Below are 25,325 nucleotides of genomic sequence, written 5' to 3' on the forward strand. Positions count from 1 at the left end.
TGAGGTGTGGGAAATCTTGTCTGTTTGTGCCTGTTTCACACACTGTTTGACAGCGTGGAGGAAAAGACATCTGAAAAATGTTTACTTTTATCATCTTCTTCTAATCTGGCATCATAAACTTGACTGTGTACACTGGAAGCGCCTCGTTCACAGTGTTTGCCTCTGCAGACAGCTCCTCTGAGCAGCATGGACCGCTGGATCTGCTCCAGACTACACAGCACGGTTGGGCAGTGTGAGCAGGCCTTTGAAGCTTATGAGCTCCACAGCGTCACGTCTGCCCTGTACTCCTTCTGGGTCCACAGCCTGTGTGATATTTACATGGTGAGGAGCACAACTGTCCCAGGACATGCGTAGACTTTGATCATCCCAACAGACCAGATAAGAGGGTTTCCTTTGTATCTCCACTGATCTTCTTACTGCTCTGTCTAAAAAAAAAAAAGAGAGAAGGTGATATATTTATCTGGTTTCTCCATGGAAACGTGGAGGCTCAAAGCTTAATGCAAAGAGATTAACCTAATTAAGACTAAAGTGTTAGCGCTAAGCCAGCAGTTAGCCCAGCACTGAATGAGCTGCTGTCACTTTGCTCTGTGTGTATTTGCAGGAGTATATAAAGCCTCTGCTGACCCAGCAGGACCAGGAAGTCGTCCTCACAACCGACGCAGAGCACAGTGGTGACGCGAGGCAGGCGGCCATCGCTGTTCTCTATCACTGTGTGTCTGTGTCCTTGGCCCTGCTCTCCCCCTTCATGCCGTTCATCACTGAGGAGCTGTGGCAGAGACTTCAGCCGTTTGCACCCGAAGCTGCTGCACAAACCAGCCTGTGTTTACAGCCGTACCCCCGCTCCGCTCAGTTGGTAGGGCTTTCTGAGGTTTTCAAGTGTTTGTAGCCCCCAGGAAAGCACCTTCTTGTCTTAAATAACGCTAAAAACAACCCTGCTAATGTGCATTGATATCTGGATTTAGGAAAATTCCAAATTTCTACCAATCTCAAGTTATTCCAGTCAGAGTAAACCAAGTACCAGCTTGGCAGAAACCTCTCCTGTCAGAGATGACGAGCAGAGACGGATTCAAACATGTTCAGGCAAACTTGAGACACTAAAACTCACAGCAAGCAGAAGGAAACAGAACACGACTGTTGTTGCTTATTAGGTGAGCTTCACCCAGAGACATTTACTGTAATTATAGTGTAATTCAAGATTTTAATAATATTTCAGTGACAGATATCACTGGAGAAGCAGATAATATTGATCACACTGCCCAGTTTGTACGCCCACAGACTGAGGGACAGTAAATAAGGTCCAGCTGACAACAGCCATAATCTTGAGGCTGTAAGATCAACTCTCCACAATAACATAGATTAGATGATCTTATATTGATAGCAGGAAATAAACTCTCTGAACGTTTGGGAAAGAGAGAGTTCACCAGTAATTACTCCTGAAGGTTTAAATGTCTGTCCATCCCTCTACTGGCACTAATCTAATCAGCTACTGAGCCTCCTCCCAGAACACCCAAGCCTGGTGTGGCCAAATACTTCATCTGGCTCTTTTGGATTTGGAAGAGGAGCAGCTCGACTCTGAGCCCCTCACCAAGATCCTCACCCTCTCCTTAAGGCTGAACCCAGGATTGCTCTCATCTCATTATTTTGGTCATTACCCAAAGCTCCTGATCATAGGTGAGGGTATGAATGTAGACGGACCAGCAACACCTTTGCTTTCACAGTTGGCTCTTTCTGAATGTGAGTGTGTCACCACAATACAACAGACCAGTTCAGAGTGCACTGTCACTCCTGCTCTCCTTACTTAAATCGTCACAGTGAGCACTCCGCCCTTCTCTAAGGACCGTGGTCTTGGCCTTGTAGCTAATTTTCAGCCAAGCTGCTTCAATTTCAGCTGCAAACTCTGAGAAGAAAAATTCAGCAAATAAAAATGATGAACAGAAAGAATAAATCTGATATTTTACCAACAATGTGGACCAAGCTCTAGCAACACTTGTACAGAGCCTGGATAAGCCCAATACAACGTATTCCCCTGCAATTCCCCACAGGATACCCAGAGGGATGCGGTTGAATGCCTTCTCCAAATCCACAAAGCACATGTAAACTAGTTCGGCAAACTTCCATGAAACCTCGAATATCCATGCGAGGAGGAAGAGTTGGTCCAGCAATCCACAACCACAATGAAAAGACAGACTCACACCTCCAGTACCCTGGCACAGGCCTTCCCAAAGCCTGAGGAGAGTGAATGTTGCAGAGGCGTGTCAACCAAGACAGTCCTACAACATGACCTGAAAAAGAAAAGATGAAAAAACCTATTTGTGGGACGAGCAAACGCAACTCAGTGGAGTCAGACATGCCTGCAGAGAGAAAGAGCCAAAGAGGAGGAAGCACAAACCGGGGAAAGAGAAGGTGCAAACTTGGTAACATCCAGCAGCTGCAAGTGAATGCGTGGTGATAAAAGAGAGAAAATGCTCTACTGTGGCATAACGAAGGTCACATGATCCAGCCAGAATAACAAGCTTCTAAACTTTTACTTTTTACCGAGGGTTTTCTCCACACTAACCTGGACACTGAGATGCTTTCTTAGTCCAGGACTGAAAACTGTCCCAGAGTTATTAAAAGACTCTTTACAACACTGTCCGTGGACTTCAGCTGATGTGTTAGTTCTCTAACCTCCCGGTCCTTTCCATTCTCACAGGCACACTGGCATTTTGCCGAAGAGGAAAGAGATTTCCTGCTGGTACAGGAAGTGATCCGAGTGGCCCGTTCTTTACGAGCACAGTGTGGCATAACCAAAGCAAAACCTGACAGTAAGTCAGCACAAGAAGGCATAACCATTATCACACCGACTCTTCCACTGGCAAATGCTTGAAAGCAAATATAGCAACAAAGTTACGTTTTATTACTATGCAAAAGTCTTGAGTCACCCGCGATTTCTTCACTTTTTGCCAGGAAAATGGGTGCAGCGTTTTTTCTTTTTAATATTGCACAAACTCTGACTTTATGGAGATACAGCACAGAAGTTAAAGGTTTGCAGATATTTAAAAAAAATCGCTGCACCCATTTCCCGTTTTCCCATAGGACCAGCTTTATTCTTCACAGCCTGAGCTCTCTGAGACAGCTCTCCTTAAAAGTATCTTCAGGAATAGTTCTCCAGGCTTCTTGGAGGACATTCAGAATTTTTCCTTGGATATTTCTGCCTCTTGTTCTGTTATCTGTCAGGATGATCCCACACTGCTTTGGGATCTGAGGAGGCTAGACACGCACTGTTCTGATGTGCTCTGAACAATTCATTGATTTGAACCAAAAGTTTCAGATTTGGATTTCTCTCCATCAGACACGTTTTGATCATCAGTGCACGTCTTGCATAATTTTCATGCCTCAGTTTGTTTTTTCTCGGCTTCATTAAGAACGGCTTCTTGACAGCTGCACTTCCACTGGGACCATTTCTGACAGTAGATGGACCAGTAAATAGCTGATTGTTCAGGTTTTGTTTCAGCTCTTTGCTAGTGCAGTATGTTTTGCATACTAATATATGCCAAATTTTTAACTTACAGCTTTTTTGGAATCGTCTTGTTTGTGTAAAAATACCATTTAATGCTTGTCAAACTGGTATCTTTGGTATTTTTCTTGGTATTCAAAAATGGGAACAAACTGTGTTTTTGACACTTGTAACAAAGTGCCAAAGGCTTCACTTAAAATTGGTTCTTTGCTAAGTTGCCTGTTATGTGTAGACACAACACTGGTTCTTCACTTTTCTCTCTTTTTTTTTTTTTTTAAATGCGTGAATTATTCAGAGGTTCAACAAACAAACATAAAACATTCCTTTGAAAATGGTCAGGTATGAGCACTGGCCTGAATATGTGTAACAAAGTAGCCAAAACTCTGAAAGCTCCTTGAGAGCCACACTCAGCTGTGGCAGGACCTTTATTCTTTAAGAAAAGAACAAAAATGATTTCATGCTTTAATTTCTTTAAATCTCGATGGTTTCAGTGTGGGCAGTGTGTTCGCCCAGCCAGGCCGAGGTCCTCCTTCGCTTCGGGTCAGCGATTAGCACTTTAAGCCGAATCTCCGACCTTCACATCTGCTGTTCTGACAGAGGCAGTATCCCCCCGTCTGTACACTCCACTTCTCCACCCAAAACAAGCCTCGTTGGTGTGGTGGACCACACATGTCAGCTACATCTTCACGTTCAAGTACGTATCGGGCTTCTTCTGCATGAAGCAATGAACTTCATTGTTAATGAATTAACTTTGTGTGTTGGACTGACTGACAGTTTAGTCTTTCAGCATTGGGATTATCATCTGACATACTGCGAATGAAATTATTTACTCTAGGATATGAACCCAATCTGTAATGCGCAGGGTTTAATAAGTAAGGAGCAGTCAGGTTACGCTAATAACTTGATTGGTTGATCATCGCCAAGTGTGCAGTTTTGGCAGTTTGCTGGCACGAACACCATGAGCCAAGGAGATAAACATCTTGTGTGAATAGGCACATGATCAGTAGTGGGTCAACTACCCTCTTACACAGTACAGATTATAATATTAATATCTGGGAGCCGCCACCTTTGGCCTTAGAGCTGAAGAAGCTTCTCAGACGACAGGTGAAACGTCTTCAAGAAACTTAGAGAAGTCCAGTCGTTTTTCTCTCCAAGCTTCTTAGATCATCAGTGGCGCTTTCAGGTGAAGCCACTGAAGACCACGAGCTCCTCTGTACACAGACGAGTCAGAGGTGAGGGCATCTGTCCCACAGCCAAAACTGGAGTCGTGCATCGGGACAATGTACCCAAACACAGTCAAGGTGCTGCAATATCCCAGTCACAGTGTGGACCTGAACTCCATTGAAATGCTGTGACCTTATGAGAGTAGTGTATAAATAAATGCACGTAATCGACGAATATTAAATGTCATGTGACCTTTGCTTAAGCAAATCTAATAACTCTTCAGAGAAGCACACATTGTTCACGTCATGTTTGCACTGTGATGAGAATCCCATCCTGTTCCTGTTGGATGTTTTTGCAGTGGTGATGAGGATGCTGGTCATGTCTAACGTACTGTGTTGTGTCTCTCAGAGTGGAATGAACATTGAGAAACAGATCGTGCAGCTCTCTCAGCGCAGAGACAGGCTCGTCCCAAAGCTGGATCAAATCCTTGCCAGAGTCCAGTCTCCAAGCTACCTCACCAAGGTTCCTTCTCATGTCCGGGAGCAGATGGACAGTAAGGTGAAGGAGACCTGCAGCAGCTTTGTTTGTAACTGCTTCACTGTATCTGAGTCAGCTTCATGGTTTGGAGAGAGAGAATCAAAGCTCAGGGAATGGCACTGCTGTTATCGCTCTCTAACCAACAGATGGTTGTAGAGTGGTGCACTGAACATTTCAAAGACTGATGCTGAGATTTTGCTGATAAATAAAAATTACAATTTAAAATAGGAGATTATATGAAACCTCGTACATATACGTACATTCTTCCACTCAAAAACCTCGAATCCTGCTGTGGCAGAATGAGGAGCCACACACCAGCTTTGCACATTCTGGTGCTTTTTATTTGTTGCTGTTCAGCTGCCCTGCATACACCTCCACCCTCCTGTCCCAGCACCGTCCTTAAAGGGGAGGCGTGGTTTGGTGTTGGAGATCAGGTGCGTATGACACCACACTATGAACCAACTGCTCCACCTGCCCCCTGCAGCTGAGCCACACCCCCTGACAAAACAGCCCCCAAGCCCCTTTTTGAGCCATCAGTCTGCAGAACAAAAGGTAGAAAAAGGCTAGGCGTGTAGAGCAGGGGTTTCCCACAGAGACCCTTCTTTACCTGCAATAAACACCGCCTGGCACTGCTCCGTCCATTAGACCAATCTGGGGTACCCTTTTGGATGAGGTCAGTCAGTCTGGCGGTTGTACCCAGCCAGCCCCAAGAACCGCCTCAGCTCTGTTTCAGTCTTAGGCCGTGGGCAGGATGCGATGGCTGCCGTTTATCCACCTGCCCCCCAAGTGGTTCCTACTGTACCTCCCGCCGTCCAACTTCACACACATCTAAATTTTTGTGTGGGCTTAGACCAGTTTTCTTGAATCCTGTCCAACGCCTCCCACAGCTTTCTCCCAAACAGTAAATCAAAGGGAGAAAGTGGAAGAAGTTGTTCACGGCCAAACCAACAGCCGCATCCAGACTGGTTGGGTGGTGCAGACCCACTCCGCGGCTTCTGCGGAAAGCCCCGCGATGAACTGTACCACCAGCTCTACGATGCAGGCCTCAACGGGTAACCAAGCAGCTCCCAGGTTCTCCAGTATTTTTGTCCAGGACTAAGACTGGCCCCGTAGCTTCTCCCGCTGGTGGTAAAACCTGCAACTGAGCCGCACCCCGCCACACGTACACGGTGGATCTCCTCCTAAGCCTAGGCCACACTCAGTTTTAAAATGCACAGTCATCTTAAGCTAATATGTGGCTTCCTGCTGTCGTTATGCAATCCTGTGAGATTTTGCACAGTGAAAGCAAGGAAACGCATGTAAATGCTAATGGTGTCATCAGTTGTTGTTGTGTCATTGTGCAGAGAACATTCACTCTGTGAGTTCATACTAGCACTGTATCCATCTCTGTATTTTCATATGTTCTACTCTGTGTGTGCAGGTGTCTGCTTTGGAGCAGGAACTGAAAACTGTTGAGGATCAACTGAAATTGCTGCAAGAGATGCAAACAGCAGAGTAACTGAAGCCTTCGCAGTAGCTGTGTGGACTGCTGTAGGAAAAAAGCTGCTGTTTCATTATTTATAATATTATAGTCAAAAATATGAACTTTATATTATGTAATGGAGTTATACACTGTATAAGTAGCAGTCCTGTCTGGCTCCAGGTGTTTTGAGCATAGTGGAAGCATCTGCATTTGATCTGTTGCTCTTATTCCAAAAATATTGTCTTCTGTTCTGGCCTTTTAAAAACTCTGATTTTAAAATAATTTTTATGATCAACTTTTCATTTTCATTGTTTTACCATGAATGCATTTCAAATCTGAATATTGCTGTGGGAAAGCACTTTTTGAGTATATCATAATTTAGACCCCAGAAGAATCATGGAGCGAATAAAGGAGGCTAAATAACTAACATGCGAACTAAAACAGCAGTTAATCTATTGATAGAAAATAAATACATCATAGAAATTCCATTTTTATTTTTTTTTAAATACATCGATTAGAGACTAAATGTAGAAAGATAACTTAGAGTGTTCATACAGAAATTCATCCTCTTACTTTGCTATAAACAGCAGGAAGTCAGCACTCGTATCTAATGACAGAATGAAGGTTTTCCTGCACAGCTTCACCTTCTCCCAAAGAGCATGGACAAGAAGAGCGGTCTGAGTTCAAAGCTCAAGCAACACTTGGCATAAAGATCAGCTTTATTACTTCACCAACATGTTTCAGCCTGTGAGTTTCATCGGGGTCGTCAAGAACTGCCCAGATTTCACAGCCATGTTTTCCACAGGTTAACAGTCCTAGTTATGGTGGTTTTGTGTGGCTGCAGACGTTCCCTGTTTGTCTGTCATGCAGGCGGTCAGTAGCTGTGACAGTTTGCCAGAAAACAGCTTTTACCCAAATTCTGAAAACTGCCTATCCAGAAGTTATTAACCTCAACTCCTCAGAACTTCTCTGCGCCCCCAGCGGTACATCCTTAATTAGATCACATAAGCAAAGAAAAGTAAAAACACTCCCAGGGATTCTACCTATTCATGAGCAGGTTGCACCGTTCTTAAGAAGTGCTCAGCCAAACACCCTGAGTGAGTGTAGGAAGACCTTTCCAAGCTTCTTCCCCAGTTGCAGCTGGGACAGGCTGCGCACACTCAGATGTACATACTTCCTGGCACATTTGTGATTGTGCCGAGCAGCGAGCCTTAATTTTAGCTGGAAAGTATCAGCTTTCCTAGAAATAAAGAAAGAACCTCGAGATTATGCCACAGTCCTCGTTCCAAACATATGCTGTTGAGTATTTGGTTCTCTTGTTTAACCACTGAAGTGAGGAAACCTTTTTTTGTCACATTTATTCAAACTGTGTTTTAACTTCAAAGCTTTAGGGTTACGTCTAGGTTACAGTTTGGTGCAGTTGTGATGATTTAGCTTTGGAGTTGGAGTACTGGAATAATTGCAGTCGGTGGAAGTTAATAACAAAAGGAAACAGCTGTTAGCCAAAGAGAAGTCAAGACGGTAACTGGAGGTCCATGACTTCCTGGATGAACACCACTGCCAGTACATAAAGTGGGTAAGTCTCCTTGTGCCCAAGATCTTGCATAAACCCAGTCTTGTTTTGGATTTGAAGGCTACACTGTAACTACCATGTGATGGCCTACGTTCAGCTCTCCAATCTAGTAAACTGCTTCAAAGTTACTGACATGAGTTAAACTCATCCACCTGATTTGTAACTTTAGTTCATTACCTGCTGACTATCAGTGTAGTAAACAAATGTAATGACTCACACAAGCATGAGGAACACCAAACTACTGAACTAGCCAGTTCCCGGACCGCTGACAGTGTGGGTCCACGTTAGGGCAGTACAACCTTGCAGCTGTCCCATTGGACAGATGTACTATAGTGACAGTCCCGTCACCATGGCCTGGATGTCACTACACCCTTTACAGAATTACAAAAAACACCTTCTGATAGGGCAAGACTTGTGTTTTTGTGTCTGTGGAGGTGAACCATTCTCCTGGAGTGATAAAGCTTTTCTCCTTTCTCTTAATTTGTGTGCCCAGAAAATGCCACTAAACCATTCATATTAAAAACACATATACATAAAAACACAAAAACTGTAAGAAAAACAGTGCAATGATTTACTGTGGCAGTATGTCATGCCTCCACTTCTAAAATACATCTTCAGGAGAGAGGAGGCCTGCCAGACGAGTTAGAGGATGCACGTTTTTAGTTTCTGTGTATAACAGAGGTACAGCACAGCTGGAAAAATACAAACCGTGGTTGGATGACTTACAAACTACTACTATTTTATCTTTAAGGTGATGCCCCTGTGTTTGTGTGTGATCATTTTTTTAAGTTTTAATGTTTTAAGTATATCTTGTAACATTTGCTCAAGTTGTGAATTTATTTAACTAACTACTATCCTAACCTTCCCTTGCAAACCACGCAGACGTTAGATGTAACAACTGAATTTCACATTCCCAGTAACACATTGAAGCCTACAAAGCAGTAGGTCCGACCTCTATGGAGTGTCTAAGAAAACCTGCGGCAACAAGTGAAGACTGGAATGATCAGAGAAAAGTGATTTTGTGAGCTGGAAAGATGTGAGTTTGTCAGGGATTAGACTTCGGCTCGGTTCGGGTCAACTCGGTTCTAAGCCAGTCGACAATCCGGAAGTGTAGTTTTGTGCAATCAAAAGAAAAATGCCATCAACACACATGGGAGGTAGTGGTCTGTGGAGTAAGTGAAGCCCCTGGCTGCAGGGACACAGAGAAGCGCTTCCCTCTGCAAAGTTTCTCCGTGGAGCACAGACCGCTAGCAGTCTGCCCCCTGCTGCGGAGCAGACACTGTAGCCGGCTAACATAGACAGCTGCTGGCGCTGGATACGGGAACGAGGCCGGGAAGATGACTGAACAGGAGGCGGATAAGGTGCAGAAAGTGATACTGGGGCCTCTGTGAACCCACTCAGAAATGTGCTGCTTAATGTCACACCATAAGAAATAAGAGGGTCTCGACTAGCTAACGTCAGCTAGCTCGCCAGCTAGCCGGTTAGTGCTGCAGCTCGATGAGCCTCAGTTCATTTGGAAATGCAAGCCTCGTTTAGCGGGCCAGCACGGCATGAGAGAGGTGAGTGACCCTGGATCCTGCCGCTGCATCCTGTCGTTGACTGGGGCGGCTGTTCAGCTAAAAAGCTGTCATTGTGGCTATTTGGCGTTAGCCGGCTTGCTAACAGCACGTCAGCGCAAGTGAACTGGTTAGCTGGCCGTGAGGATGATCGGTATGTGTGTGATGCTCGGGGACAGACACTGGGCACGGCCCTGCCGCATTTAACACGCACCGTGTCCTGTGCTTGAACTCAGCTTCAGCGACACTGGGCATATGAAGCGAACAGTTCAGCGACACAGACGGCTGCTGTGTGCAGAGTGGACGAGTCAGCTGAAAGCAGAACAACAAGTTTGTAGTGTTGGCAAACTAAGAGGCGTCGGCCGCCCTCCCAGTCCTTCCCTGCCAGCCCCCAGTTCACAGGAATCATGTGAGCCGAACACCGGTAAGCCCGGTCCGTGTCCGTTACTTCAGTAGGTTCGTGCCGCAGGCTGCTCTCTGTCATCCTACCAGTCAGCTCCACGTCGGCTGGCGGAGGGAGGAGGGGATTCACCGAGACTTTCAGCTGGTACACTTTGTGACAGGAGCAACAGTTTCTTCTTCTGCTCGGCTCCTCTTGTCGGCTTGAAGCCCTGCATGGCTGAACAGGACCACGACTTCAGGTACAGTTGGCAGTGAGTTTAACTTGCTGGGCTTAGTCTCTCTGACCAGTTTGTGTCTGTCTGTTCTCTCAAATTTGAGGCATTTTTTAATTTCAGTTGAGCTGATGATGTCTGACACTGTCCGGGACTCTTGACCCTTTCTTTAATAAGCTGTCTTTTGCAAATAATCAAGCTGCTTGATATATTAAACAGAGAGAGAGAGAGTCATCTGAGAAGTAGTCTCATGGATATTTAGCATAGGTAAACTTACAGAGATCATTATTATAGGAATCAAAAATACTCATAGCTATCTAATGTCACAGTGCTGTTAAAAGTACCTAGTACATGATTGAAAGCTTCAAATTGCAATGGTGAAGAGTTAGAGAGACAAGCCTTACCTTTAACCCCATTCTCAAGTCCACACAGCATTGAACTCTAAATTGGTTTGTTTTGCATATAGGTGGGCGTCTTTGATCGAGTTTTCCTTAGCAAACTGTTTTCATACACAGGTTCTTGACAGTATTGCAAGAATGAGGCAGAGACATGTCTTGATGCATGTTCAAATCCCCAAAAATGCATTCTGTTCATCTGGACTTAGGAGAAACGTTTCGTCACTCATCCAAGAAGACTGGTGGTTCAGTCCCGGGCGACTCTAGTCTTCAGTCTGCATGTCAAATGTCCCGGGCAAGATACTGAACCCCAAGTTGCTCTCTGATGAAGTATGAATGTTTGTAAAAATATAAATTAGAAAGTGCTTGTGTGAATAGGTGAATAAGAACCGTTGTATAAAGTACTTTGGCTGCTCGAGTGTAGTAGAAAAGCACTATATTAGAACCAGTCTACTCCATTACAGGCTGGTTTTCAGCTCTAGTCCCAGGCAGATGGACAATTTTTAAAAAGCTATAAACACAAATGTATTTAACAATGGCTTAATCACTGTTACAGATAATCACAACTAATATATATTGCTGTACAATGTTAACATTTAAGAGATTAAAATGCAGTTTGAAAGAGAATTAGTACTAACTAGCTGGCAGCCAAAATCAACTTTTAATCTTGATCCAGCTGTCTCCAGCTGTTGTGTTCTCACGCTTACCTCGGTCATAAAAAGTTAGGGTTGCTGTGCATGTTTGAAAATTGTTGTATTGCTTTATACAGTTAAAGCAAAACTAAATTGAAATGAAATAAATATAAATGTTACTGAAGGAAATAAGATAAGTGAAACATGAGAGAAGTTTACATTAGTCAATTAATATACTCATTTTCCAATTTCATGAGAGATTTGCATGAATAGTTTATATATTTCCAGAACACGTTTTACATCAAGTATTCTTTGCACAGTTTGATATTACACCTCTCATTTTATTGTCACTACAATATAATCTAACATTCATCTTTTTCCATTTAAAGTTGCCATACATATAAGACCAAGCGCCTCAAGGTGCTTTACGTTGTAGTGCAAAAACCTACAGTACTGTAAAGTATAATCCCCAAATATTGTGAGAGTATTTTAAGCTCTATAGAGGGCTGTCACTGCATTCTGTCATGTTTTTATATGCCACGTAGCTGACATCTATCACTATAGCCGTCTTACTCTGCTTGTTCATCGCTACTATTTCTGGTTGGTTAGCCACCACCAATTTTTCCGTCTGTATCTGGAAGTCCCACAGGATCTTAGCTCAGTCATTCTCGACCACCCTAGGGGGCGTCTCCCATTTTGACCTCGGGACCTCCAGGGGTTTCCATGCTTCTGACACTCACTAGTTCCCAGCCTCCTTCCTTCCGCCTAGCACACAGTCTCAGGGTTCTGGACTTGGGGTGAAACCCTGTATGGAGGAGGAGCTTTCTTGTCTTGATGTTAGTAGCTTCTATCTCCTCCTTTGGCCAGGATATTATCCCAGCAGGGGTACCTGATCATGGGCAGGGCGTAGGTGTTGATAGCCCAGATTTTGTCCTTCCCATTCAGCTGACTCCTCAGGACTTGCCTTACTCTCTGCCTGTGGGATTCACAGGTACTTGTAGCTGTCCTCAACGTCTGCAATGTTGCCTTCTGGTAGGGCTGTCCCCTTACTTCTGACTACCTTCCCTCTCTTTGTTACCATCTTCTCCAGTCTGAATGACATTCCGATGTCATTGCTGGTAGATCCTGGTGGTGTGGATCAGTGATCATTCACTCCTGGCATACATCTTGATGTCAACCATATAGACGAGGTGGCTGATGATGGTGGCTTGCTCCATTCCGTAGTCGGTATCCGTAGCCAGTCTTGTCAGTTATCTCACTGAGAGGGTTCAGGCCTAGGATTTGACAGGACAAAGCATTTGATGGTTACTTGTGCTATTGGCTTGAAGTTGGCTTCTAGTGTTGTTCGCAACATCCCCATTGAGTTCCTGATGAAGCATCCTGTCATAGACTTTCCCGGGGAGGCTAATGAGTGTGATCCCCATCATAGTTGGAGCACACCCTCAGGTCCCCCTTCTTGAAGATGGGAACCACTACCCCGGTCTGCCAATTCAGAGGTACCACCCCAGATCTCAACGCAACATTGCAAAGACATGTCAACCGAAACCTTACAACATCCAGAGCCATGAGGACCTCAGGGTGAACCTTATCCACCCCATGGGCCATGCCACCATGGTGTTGTTTAACTGCCTCAGTGACCTTACCCCGAGTAATGCTTAGGTCATCCCCAGACTCTGCTTCCCTAACCCTATCCCACTGAGACGTCTTAATCCTACGGAAGACGTCCTCCGAGTATTCCAACCCCCGACAATATCATCAGTTGAAGTCAGCAGCACTTCACCCGCGCTGTACAACATTGTCGGTAGAGCACCGCTTTCCAAAGTTGTTTTTCCATGGCTTCACCAAACTCCCACCTGAATTTTTGTTTCAGCCATTGTGTGGCTTGGTCTGCCAGTGTCACGGTCTGCGGGGCAGACCATAGAGGTGTGGGGAAGATAGGAACCAAAACGCAGGACTCTTCACCGCAATGGTGCGTTTATTGACAGTGTAGGAGAAATAACAATAAATCCCCGTGTGCTCCCTTGACTCCCGTGCAGTGTCTTCTCCCAAAATCCGTGTCTTGGTGCTCTCCGCTCCCGTGTTTTCGCAATCTCCGTGCTCACTACCCTCCTGTTTCCACGCTCCTCCTGGGGGAAAGAATACCAGAGGCAGCCGTCAAGAAACATGCTCTTGCAGGTATGCACACACTGATTTAAACCTTAGTCAAGACACTGACGTGGAGTCTTATGCAACAATCCAGCGTCGAGGAGCCCTCAGCCAAACTGTTAAATAGCTCCCCGACGAGGCTTGATCGACTTCAGGTGTGTGCGCTTCTCCTCAGGTGTGGCCAGGCTCCTGACTGCCACGCCCAACAGGGCTGAAGAACAGGTGCTTTGCCACACCCACCTACACACAAACATAAGGAAACAGAGGACAGAAGCACCAAAAATACACATGTCCATGCTTATTCACAGACTGTGGGTCCTTCAGACCCAGGTCCGTGACAGTCAGTACCCATCGGCTGCCTCCAATGTCCCAAAGGCTAATCAAGCTCAATAGGAGTCCTTTTTCAGCCTGATGCCTCCTTTCACCTCCAGTGTCCAGCAGCTGGTTCGGGGGTTACTACCACGACAAGCACCAACCACCTTGCAGCCACAGTTCAGTGCAGCAGTCTCAGTCCATTTGGACTCAATGTCCCCAGTCTCACTCGGAATATTGTTGAAGCTCTGCTAGAAGTGAGAGTTGTACACTGGGACCTCTGTTAGGTGTTCCCAGTGTACCCTCACTATACATTTTGGGGCACCAGGTCTGTCCAGCATACTCCCCCTGCCACCTGATCCCAAAGACAGGACTCCAAGAAGCCCGAGTACTCTGAACTGTTGTTTGGCGCATAAGTGCAGACGACAGTCAAGACCCGTTCCCTGATCCAGAGGCGCAGGGAACAAACCTTTTCGTTCTCTGGGAAAAACCCCCAATGTAAAGGCATCAAGCCGAGGGGATGCCAGGATACCCACCCCAGCTTGCTGCTTCTCACCAAGGGCAAGTCCATGCTGGGGCCGAGTTCAGCCCTGCTTCTGGAGACTGGTTCCAGAGCCTAAGCTGTGCATTGAAGTAAACTCGACTGTGTCTAGCCAGTACCTCTCAATGTCATGCACTAGCTCAGGCTCCTTCCCCATCAGACGGGTGACGTCCCCATTTCCAGCCTCGGTAGCCAGGAATCGATCCTCCAGGGTCCCTGCCCTTGGTTGCTGCTTGACACACACAATACACCCAACCTCTACGGGAACACCCAACCGTTCAATCATAAAGAATCAAACAATAAATGACAGTTTAAGAAACCGGTCTTCAGTAACTATAGTGTTTTTTTCATCTTGAAAATCAGTATTGCTCATCCAATCATCCAGTATAATATAAAGTGAATAGAAGAGTCTGTTGTGTTGTACTGTGGTAAGTTTGGATCTGTTGACAGAGTGCACATGGCCACTAACCATAACCATTTCTCACTCTGCAGGCATGACACTACACTTTAACTTGTTTGGCTGGAACAAATGTGGGGTAAACTGAGAATGTGACAGTAATGGGTAGCACCTTTATCTACCCACCTCTCTGCTACCTTAGAGAACTGGCTTCATCCTGTCAGAGCACAGGCTTATGTTTGTCAGTGCTAATTGGTTTAGGTGTTTCTAATGCTAAGAAGTGACCTTCATCCGCTCGCTCACTTACTAAATTTATTCCTCTGTTACTTTGAAATAACAGAGAAAGCTTGTCAACATTCAGGTTTATTGGAAACATCAGCCAGAACCTCGGTGTGACCACTCTGTCCTGCCAGAGGCCTTTACTATCAGTTCTTACCGAGGTATATCACCATGATAACGTGCTGCAATCCTCATCTTCCCTGGAGCAAGCTGTGTTCCAGGTTAGAGATCAACAGGCATGAAATCACTGCCTACTGACTAGTGAAGTCTACGGAAAATAGCATCACCATTCCTGGAAGATCCCTCACACCTCTGCAAACTGAGTAGTCTAAGGTTTTCTGATTTAAGTCACCTTAAAACTACATGATTGTGTCCTTTGCTCATATTGCAAGAATCTAAAAGAAGAGCTTGTTTTGAAGGGTTTTTTTCCCCACTAGGGCAGGGCAATATGGCCAAAAATATTTATCACGATATATTTGAAAATTTACCATAACAATATAATTGACGATATAATTGACACTAGACAAAATACTTTACAACTCCACTACTTTATTAGTGCAAAGAAACCCCATCAATGTATTTTCACTTAAACAAGCAGCTGTTTTTATGTGCATTACAAAAATTGTGCTTTGGTGTGTATCTGACGGACAAAAGCGGGGTCAGTTCCTCAACCCTGGAAGTTGCAGCATTTTTACAAACCAATTCTGGTTCATCTGTTTCATTCAAAGATCCACTTTCGCTCTTCTCATTCTCCGTCGCCGCCATGCTTTTTCCGCCATGTGCGTATGAAAGCAAAGGCACTGCGCATGCCTGTTTTACCCATATTCTATTGTGATATTTCATTTTCTTATCATTGCCTAACGTTATACCGGTATTACCGTGAACGATATGATATGACCCAACCCTATTTCCCACCATCTTCCTGTATCCTCAGCAGTGACACCAACCCTCTGCATGCCCTAGTTGACTCTTCCGCTGGGCGAGGAATGGTCTTGATCTTGTTGTGGGTTTAACTGACAGTATAGCTGCTTTTGTTTTACAGAGACACATATACAGTACACTTATGAAATTCTCAAATGACCTACAGTCACCAAGCTGAATGTTTCCCTTCTCTTTTTTTCAGGATGGTGGAAGGATAACATTCAAGGAGTTGCACTCCCTCCACCCAAAGTGACCTGTCTTCTCCTTTTGTCCACTTTCACCTGCAGTCCATTTTGCTAGCTGCAAGCTTGCTGACCTGACCTTATGGGATTTCATAGACTGCATGTATTCCACAGTAACATCATATAAATTCCTTTTAAATTAGACATTCCTATAGCAGACACCCTCCTGACTGAAGGACAGAATGAAATAAGTACAGAATGGTGGGATATTAACTCCCTGCACATCCAAAATAGTCACCTTGGTCTGTAGGATTCATACTGGTATCGCTTGTTCCTTATCAACCCCACCCCTTTTCTAGTGTTATTGGGCCATGGTTCGCAAGAAAAGCTCTTTTATACTATGCGGTGCTTTCCTGTTTGTCGCCTGGAATGCTTTGCTTCTACTTTACCTTTGGGGTCGCCCTCCCATGGGCCACCTAGGAGAAGGCGGTGGAGCTGAACCAGGAGGAAAGGAGGAGTGGGGCATGGTCAGAGGTAAAGGAGGTCAAGTTAACCTTGCTGGGGAGGTCATCCGACTGGCCGAGGAGGTTGAAATTCAACTTGACACCCAGAAAAAGCTATTAAAGCAAATTGAAAGTCACAGGGCAGTGTGGGCTCGGCAGAAGGAGATTGGGAAAAAGCAAACTGATAATATCAAAGAAGTAAATCAGATTGTTGACCAGCAGCAGAATAATCCAGTTCCTCTCATAAATGATGTGTATGTTGGGGACCAAGGTGAAATAAAACACACACAGAGGTCTGTTGCTACAGTAGCTGCAGGCTCCAATATAGAACGGCATCAGGCCACTGATGTAAAGGAAGAGGTTGCTGAGGACAATAAAGTAACAGCTTCTGTTTCTGGTCCACAAGTCATCATTCCCATTCTGGTTATTGCCTGTGACAGAGTGACAGTAAAGCGGAGTCTTGACAAACTGATACAGTACCGCCCTTCTCAAGAACTGTATCCAATCATCGTCAGCCAAGACTGCGGCCATGCTGAGACGGCTCGTGTGATTGGCTCATACGGAGAAAAAGTAACGCACATAAGCCAACCAGACCTGTCGGACATCAGAGTCCGGCCAGAACACAGGAAGTTCCAGGGGTACTACAAAATCGCCCGACATTACCGCTGGGCACTCAACCAAGTATTTCACACATTCTCGCAGTCTACTGTGGTCATTGTGGAGGATGACTTGGAGGTGAGTGCTCTCAGACATCCACATTATTGTCATGGTATTGATGATGGGTGTTTTGATGCATGCTCAGTCATCCAGGTAAGTAAATCTCCAAAAGTTGATTCTGTTCATCTGGACGTAGCGTTTGGGGGAGAAACGTTTCGTCATCATCAGGTGACGTCTTCAGTCTCAGCTGACTGCAGGTTTCAATCTTATAAACAGCACATCTGCATAATGACTGAAACCAGCCCACTGAAGGAACAATGGGCTGGGAGGTCAGTACCTTAATCTTAATTATGCAAACTCTCATTGATCAACAGCCACTGACCTGTAGGTGTAAATAGACTGCAGAGTCCTGGCAAGCGGATGGTACAACACAGGAGAGCCACCTCGTCAGGCCAGGACTCTGCAGTCTATGCACACCTACAGGCCAGTGGACACTTTCAATGATGAGGATGTAACATCCTGGACAGGGAGGAGCGCTGGTTTGAGGGCGGAGTCAAGGAGGCCATTTACGTGAAAAGGGAAAGACCATCTCTGAATGGAGGAGGGGCCTAAGGGTACATCTGTTACCATCTTACAATGCTGTGATTGCAGCCATTCCCCAACTCCATGTTAATGGTGCTCATGGACATTGATCAGTGGGTTTTGGTCAGTGGTTGTTGATCAATGAGAGTTTGCATAATTAAGATTAAGGAACTGACCTCCCAGCCCATTGTTCCTTCAGTGGGCTGGTTTCAGTCATTATGCAGATGTGCTGTTTATAAGATTGAAACCTGAAGTCAGCAGAGACTGAAGACGTCACCTGATGATGATGACCAAACGTTTCTCCCATAAAACGCTATGTCCAGATGAACAGAATCAACTTTTGAAGATGATGAGTGTTATTTTGCTGTCATTGTATCATTTTAGCAGCAAAGACTTCAGTAGACTTGTCATCCTCTTTTGGCTAGTCCCTTTATTAGGGGTCACCACAGTGAATGATCTGTGGCATATGCTAGTTATAACTGTGGTCGCACCCCAAAACCCATATTTGATTTAAATGTGACAGATAAAAGCGTTTCATCCTTGTGCACTTCTGAGCAGCTTATAGAGCATCTACTGTGTACATTTTACATAGTGTCTCGACCTTTTTGGAATCGAGGGTTATATTTACATGACTACTCAGAACCTCAGGTGGGAAACAACTTGGTATATCCTATTTCTAATGTTGTTCCTTTACATTTTTACTGGTGCCACTTGTGCCTAATTGAATTTGTTCTCCATAAGCACACAGTGGTCTAAGTATGACTGCACTTAAATGATTCAGAGAGTTTCTGTATAGAAGAGTGATCTAAAATCTCTCCTGAGATGTGTGTAGACCTGGTGACCAACTACAAGGAACGTCTTACCGCTGTGGTGCCAACAAGGGATTCTCCCTCAAGCGTTAAGTCATGTTTGCTTGGGGATCAAATGCTTATTTCACTCAATGGCCTGCAACTTATTTGATGGCTTTTATGTCATTTTTGGTTGATATTCTGCCTCTCTCCGGTAAAAGTGAAACTACCATAGAAATTTCAGACTGTTCTACAGAATTATTACCAGCTCTGCGCATGCTGTTGATCCGTGGAGTGTTCTCAGTTTTTCACACATTGTTTTTGCATTTTGGTTCAGTTTTAGTTAAATAAATCATGACACTATGTAGTATGTCGTGGTATGTGTTGTTGTCCATTTCAGGTTGTATTTATCCAATCGTAAGGCCTGCTAAGAACTTCTTTCTTAAGAACTGACCGCTTTAAAGTACAAATCCGTTCTGAAGTAAAAAGCTTCGTGTGACACAGAAAAGTTGTGGTAAAAAGAGGCTCTGCAGTTACAGCAGTATAAAGTAATTTCAACCAGCAGCTCTGGAGAAACTGAGCCCTGGGGAAAAATCTGGCTTTACTTATGTAGCTGGTATCTACCAGTTTGCTCTTTTCATGTTTCAGGCAGGTCGTGGAATGAGTCTGTTCTTTGCTGAATGCTTTGTCTTTAAGAATAAAGAGTTTAAGTGAATGGATCTTTTACACTTGGTGTAACACACCACTGGATTACTACACACTGTATGTGCGGAAGCTATCGTTCAGATTTTAGTGTTTTGTGGACTTTTCTGTTTAATAATAGACCTCAGAGGTGAATATGAATGATCAGGAATGATGCTGTGGTCCCAGGCTGGTCTCAAAGCAGAGACCCTTGTTCCTCTACGACTCCCCCCATTAAAATCTGCTTTAGTTGTTTTGTGGGGGAAACTATTTACATAACAAGCATGTGATGTCTGAGGCAGCCCAGTTACTGATCTTTGTACATGGGATAGGGAAAGAGTTGGAGATTAAGGTGGAACTGGGACTGGAAGATCACGGACGCAGCTGCATGCTCCGATAGGTTGGGGCTGAAATGGGACAAAAAGGGAATGTTTATTCATTGATTAATTAAATTGTTGGTGTTTTTACTATTTTTATTTTTTATTTTCATTGTCTAACTGCAATATCTGCCAATAACACCAGAAGAGAGAGAATTATTATTGAACTATTAATGCTGAGTTTAACTTACTGGTGCAGCCCTCCACAACAGTTTGTTTTCCTCTCATGTAGCCCCTTGGGAAAATTCATTACCCAGTCCTCTAAATTAATAGTTGGTAATTAATAACAGCTAGTGTGTTTGATCCCTACCCTAGGTCAAGTCAAGTGGCTTTATTGTCCTTTCAACCATGTACAGTGGTACAGCACAGAGTGAGGCGAGACAGCGTTCCTCTAAGATGAAGGTGCTATATATAACAGACAATCAGCACAGGACTACAGAAAGTGCAAGTGTGCAAAAATTACAAAACCAGTGCAACACCAGACAGGACAGAACGATGCAGACACGCAACAGTCCAACAGGAAAGTGCAACAACCACAGTGGGTTGTGCAAAAAGACTGAGCATTGTGCAAAAGGTAACTGTGTGTGTGTGTGTGTGTGTGTGTGTGTGTGTGTGTGTGTGTGTGTGTGTGTGTGTCAGTCAGTCCAGTCACTGAGTGTTCGAGAGTCTGACGGCCTGGGGGAAGAAACTGTTCCACAGTTTGGCAGTGAGGGGCAGGATGCTCTGGTACCTCTTTCCAGAAGGCAGCAGGTGAAGAGTGTTTGTGAGGGGTGTGAGGGGTCCTCCACAATGCTGGTGGCTCTGCGGATGCAGTGGGTGTTATACGTGTCCGTCATGGAGGGAAGAGAGGCTCCAGTGATCTTCTCGGCTGTTCTCACTATCACATTGTACGGTATTGCAATCTGATACGGTGCACTTACCATACCAGGCAGTGATGCAGCTGCTCAGGATGCTCTCGCTAGTCTCTCTGTAGAAGGTGGTGAGAATGGATGGAAGGAGATGGGCTTTTCATGTTGAGGGACCAGGAGAGGTTCTCCGGCAGGTGGACACCAAGGAATTTGGTGCTCTTGACGACCTCCACAGAGGATCCAATGATGTTAAGTGGGCAGTGATCTCTCCGTGCTCTCATGAAGTCAACAATCCTGTCTTTTGTTTTGTCCACATTCAGAGACAGATTGTTGACTCTACACCAGTCTGTTAGCTGTTGCACCTCCTCTCTGTATGCTGACTCGTCGTTCTTGCTTCAGTTTTCTAATTAGGTGCTGAGGAATGATTGTGCTGAATGCTGAACTGAAGTCTATGAAACGCATTTGTACATATGTGTCCTTAATGTCTCCATGGTGTGCATTATGCACATACCAACCCAACAGACAGGCACACCTCTACTGCATGAATATCACGAAAGTGACCAGTATAGGTAAGGTACATCATGCCAGGATCAAGTCTTCTGTCACGGAGCAATCAAACCTTTGATATTCGGCTGCAGGTAGCCTCGTTCTACTAAACACTAATCAGAATGCTTCATCTTGAATAAACTGAACGCTCATCAGTTTAGGTTTTGTTTTTTTTGTTTTTTTTGTTTTTTTTTGTAGAATTATTAAGGACCTCATGTAGGACATTCAAGCATGAGAAATTATGCAAGAATTACAATCAAAAAGTTCTAGGACTGCAACCATGAAAATCAACTGATTTAAGAAGTCACAGAAATCAGTCCTGAAGTGAACATCAAGAACATCAAGATCTTCTCAGATGGCAAAGCAAAAAGTGAACGCTCGACTTCCGAAAAAACAATTAACATGGAGGAAGGGAAAATGTAAATGTCACATGTTGCATGCAAACTACAAACCAATAACAGCATTTGTAGGGTAACGCTGGGAATGAAAATGATGGGACTCAGCTCCCTGCTTCAGCTTTTGTCTGCTGTATTTGTTGGCTTGTTTATGCTACAGTATTTTCACAAATATGAATCTACAAAGCCAGAACATGCGCTGTCGTACACTAGAATACTCCTTTCAGGCCCGTTCGTTTTGTGGTGAGCAAACATTTAAATGGTTTCAGGTTGAACAGTAGTAGTTGTTGTTGGCTAACAGACTAGAAGAACAAAGGACATTTGGATTGGCATCTTGTCTGTGACCATCAGAGAAGAACAGATAGTAAAACAATGTCTAATAAATAGGTAAATAATACCTGGATCGTTACACTTGAGGCAGTGATTATGTGTTTGAAGCAGCAGAATTACTCTTCATCTGTCTCCTCTCTTTCAGGTCGCACCTGACTTCTTCGAGTATTTCCGAGCCCTGTATCCAATCTTGCGTTCTGACCCAACCCTGTGGTGCGTTTCTGCCTGGAACGATAATGGCAGAGACGCCTTGGTGGATTCGTCCAAAGCTGATCTCCTCTACAGGACAGACTTCTTCCCTGGTCTGGGCTGGATGCTGCTGAAAGAGATGTGGGATGAACTGGAGCCCAAATGGCCATCGGCCTTCTGGGACGACTGGATGCGTCAGCCGGAACAGCGCAACGGCCGCTCCTGCATTCGGCCAGAAATCTCTCGGACTATCACCTTTGGCCGGAAAGGTGTGAGCTTAGGTCAATTCTTTGACCAGTACCTTCGTTATATTAAGCTAAACACTGAATTTGTGCCTTTTACCAAACTGGATTTGTCTTATTTGCTAAAAGAGAAGTATGAGGAAAAGTTTAAAGAGGTTTATAGCGCCCCACTGGTAAAGATTGAGGATCTGCAACAAGGGGGCAGTTTAAGAGGACCTGGGCCGTACAGGGTGCAGTACTCCACCAGGGACAGTTTTAAAGTCTTTGCTCGAAATCTGGGAGTAATGGATGACTTAAAATCAGGAGTTCCTCGTACAGGTTATAGAGGTGTGGTCAGCTTCCTGTACCGTGGTCGAAGGGTGTTCTTAGCTCCACCAGAGGGCTGGTCGCAGTATGACACCAGCTGGAGCTGAGAGACCCAGACGCGGTCCAAATGGTGTTGAAGAGGGGACAGAGCCTTAATCAGAGGAACACCCTCTCAGACCAAAGAATACGGTGGACGCAGGAGTTCAAAGTTAAACGTGGAGCTGGAAGGCCGAGCTTCTAAAACTGACGCTCATTGAGGATCGGCACGTGTGGGCCACACAGACTTCAGAGCGGTCCCACTTTGGCTGAAGCCATTCCATCCTTAAACTAAACGGCTGCTGTCGGCGTGCCTTGCTTTCTGGGCTCATTTTGTTTGGTGTATTCTCTCTTCTTGTGACAAACTGGCCAAATATAGACTTGACATCACTTTCAGATGTTTGCAGCAGCTACTGGTAATCATGTCATTATCAACAGTGTGAGTGATGGTACACTGCAGTGGAGCCTGACAGGTATTGGATCAATGCAGTTTTGTTTTTTGGTGGGTCTTAGTTTTGGCTAGTCTGTGATGCAGAAAGAGTAAGCACTCTGCTAGATAAACTATGATAACACATTTGTAATGACTCCCCGAGCATTTTGCTATGAACATCATCAATTTGCACATACTAGACAAAAAGTAAGCAGATACTGTGAAATCCTAGAATCAGTCAGACTCTGCACTGAAAGCACACTAATCACCGTTCACACCTGGGAGAAAGAAGTGTCCTATGTAACACCTTATCCACCTCTTGGCTTCTGTAACGCTTGTAGAAGGCATCACGCATTAGATTGTATATAAAAGATGGACACACTGAAGCCTCGAGCTGACCATTTTAAACATCAGCTGAACAAAGTGAGGGGTCAATCTGACTGTGCAGTGTTTCCCTCCGCCTTCCTACAGCTCACAGATGTGACTACAGAGACAAAAGCAGGGAAAAATGATTTGTGACCATGAACCGATTGAAGTAAATAAACACAGCTTCAATTGTTTTTACTTCTTTCCCCTTGATTTCTGGGCTGGAGATCTTGCTGAGAAACTGAGGACCAATGCAGGCTCATGTGAAAATCAAAAGGTAACCCAACAAGTAAAGCATGCTGTGATTTATCCTCCTCAGAATCATCAGGAAGGTTTTTACTGAGTCCTTAAATCAAGAAAGAGGTTTTTCAAGTTTTTGTGCAGCTGCCCCCTGCTGGCCTTTGGAAAGAATGCAGGCAACACGTGCATCTTTTATATACAGTCTGTGGTAGTAAACAGGCCATTTTCAAAGTTTAGGGAGATCAAAACGGTAGGTTGGATTGAGGACTAACTGACAACAGTGCAGTACTTGCTTTACTGTCTCTCAGTCACGAGGCACAACATTTTTTACTCATGAGTGCTACAAATACAGAGGTGTGGATGCCAAATAACCAGATGTAGTCTGAATAAGGTCTGACGTCTAGTAACAGTAATAATAGGTTTCAGATATAAAACAAGAGTGTACACCTGAATCTACTAAATATTGTTTCCACAAAGAATGAAGCTCTGGTGAGAAACCGCTGTTTTAGTGAGGAGGTGACATTGTTAGAAGCATTTACACGGGACAAACAGCAGGTGCGTGAGTGCACGAAGTCTTCACTATCAAACCAACATAGGCAACGAGACTCCACAGAGCCCGTCATCCTGTCGAACTCTGATGAACTTGTGTGAATAATGTTAAAGTGTAGTTTGAGAAGAAAGTGATACCTGCCCACAAACCATCACGTAGGTTAGTCTGTGGGGATGGTTAGTGGCTTTCCTGGTTCAGAAAGCTGCTTAAAAATAGAGCTCTAGTCCTGCTCGAGCAGACGTCTAATCTTAAAAAGAAAAACTTTGAAAACCTGTCACTCCAGTGTGAATCACAGCCATGCTTTACTGAAAAACACTACATTTCAGAGGGTTACAGTATTTTTCCAACACGCTCCCTTCAGGTGTGTCAAGCTGTAGGTTTATGAAGGACGTAAAGCTGCAAATTAACTTCAAATTTCACTGACATCATGATCGCCCTCATCATGAAACAGCAACCAGTGTTTGATAGTTTCTGCAACAGGAGGTCTGTGAGGTAGCTACAGATGATTATCACTGTACTGTAATTAGCTTTGGGAGATTATCTACATGATTGACTGATACCCACTTCTGTATGGTGATGTGTAAAACCACTGCCTGATGTTTATAACTTTATTACATTACAAATAAAATCCACTATTTTGATATTTGTCCATATATTGAAGGAAATTTTCAGTTCTCATATCCATGGGTGTCCACAGTGATCACTCCTTAGTTGGAGCGTAATAGCTGCACTGACTGAAGATCACACTAAAAAGCACACAGGGCACTACACCCTATGTGACCAGACCACGTCTAAAGAATGAAAAAAATACAGACATTATTGTGTGTTGTGCCAAACGAGCTGTGATGAGACGTCTTCGTTCAGCTTCCTCAGTTATTCAGTTGATTCATGGAGTTAAGGTGGCCGACGCGCTGTGAAAAAACCTTTGCATCCAGGACTGTCAGATACTCAAATTTAAAAGGTGCTGTTCACAAGTATACATGGTCCAAGATGTTGTCTTCAACAAGGCTTGGATTTAAAAACAAATATACAACAGATCATACATGTTGAAAG

General features: G+C 44.5%; 2 protein-coding genes and 1 long non-coding RNA gene across 8 annotated transcripts in view; 2 read left to right on the top strand and 1 right to left on the bottom strand.

Annotated features, from left to right (window-relative positions):
• The window catches only part of vars2 (valyl-tRNA synthetase 2, mitochondrial), a 19,630-nt gene extending 12,676 nt beyond the window's left edge, over positions 1–6,954 (top strand). For 2 of the 4 annotated variants that reach the window (XM_026156500.2, XM_080296279.1), the window contains 6 exons: positions 169–321; positions 602–853; positions 2,693–2,804; positions 3,988–4,190; positions 5,069–5,218; positions 6,618–6,954. In XM_026156500.2, the coding sequence (XP_026012285.2) occupies positions 169–321; positions 602–853; positions 2,693–2,804; positions 3,988–4,190; positions 5,069–5,218; positions 6,618–6,695 (948 nt within the window). In that variant the 3' untranslated portion in view covers positions 6,696–6,954. The remainder of the gene's footprint in view (positions 1–168; positions 322–601; positions 854–2,692; positions 2,805–3,987; positions 4,191–5,068; positions 5,219–6,617) is intronic. The other 2 variants (XR_013904644.1, XM_026156502.2) reach the window with 2 other exon arrangements.
• Positions 1–11,079, bottom strand: part of LOC145423598 (uncharacterized) — a 16,816-nt gene extending 5,737 nt beyond the window's left edge. Inside the window, exon 1 of the long non-coding RNA XR_013904653.1 lies at positions 10,807–11,079. This is a non-coding gene — a long non-coding RNA (uncharacterized LOC145423598). The remainder of the gene's footprint in view (positions 1–10,806) is intronic.
• On the top strand, positions 9,306–24,913 carry mgat1b (alpha-1,3-mannosyl-glycoprotein 2-beta-N-acetylglucosaminyltransferase b). Of its 3 annotated transcripts, none has more exons than XM_026156504.2 (3): positions 9,306–10,429; positions 16,227–17,444; positions 22,059–24,913. In XM_026156504.2, the coding sequence occupies exons 2-3, from the start codon at positions 16,578–16,580 to the stop codon at positions 22,755–22,757; spliced, it is 1,566 nt and encodes a 521-aa protein (XP_026012289.1). In that variant the 5' UTR covers positions 9,306–10,429; positions 16,227–16,577; the 3' UTR covers positions 22,758–24,913. The 3 variants fall into 3 exon arrangements, with proteins under 3 accessions (XP_026012289.1, XP_080152407.1, XP_080152408.1); XM_080296281.1 differs by having other exon boundaries at positions 9,306–9,791; XM_080296282.1 differs by having other exon boundaries at positions 9,306–9,593.
• Positions 24,914–25,325: the final 412 nt, after the last annotated feature.

The sequence above is a fragment of the Astatotilapia calliptera genome, chromosome 22 (genome assembly GCF_964374335.1).
Source record: "Astatotilapia calliptera chromosome 22, fAstCal68.1, whole genome shotgun sequence".
In the NCBI taxonomy this organism is placed as follows: domain Eukaryota; kingdom Metazoa; phylum Chordata; class Actinopteri; order Cichliformes; family Cichlidae; genus Astatotilapia; species Astatotilapia calliptera.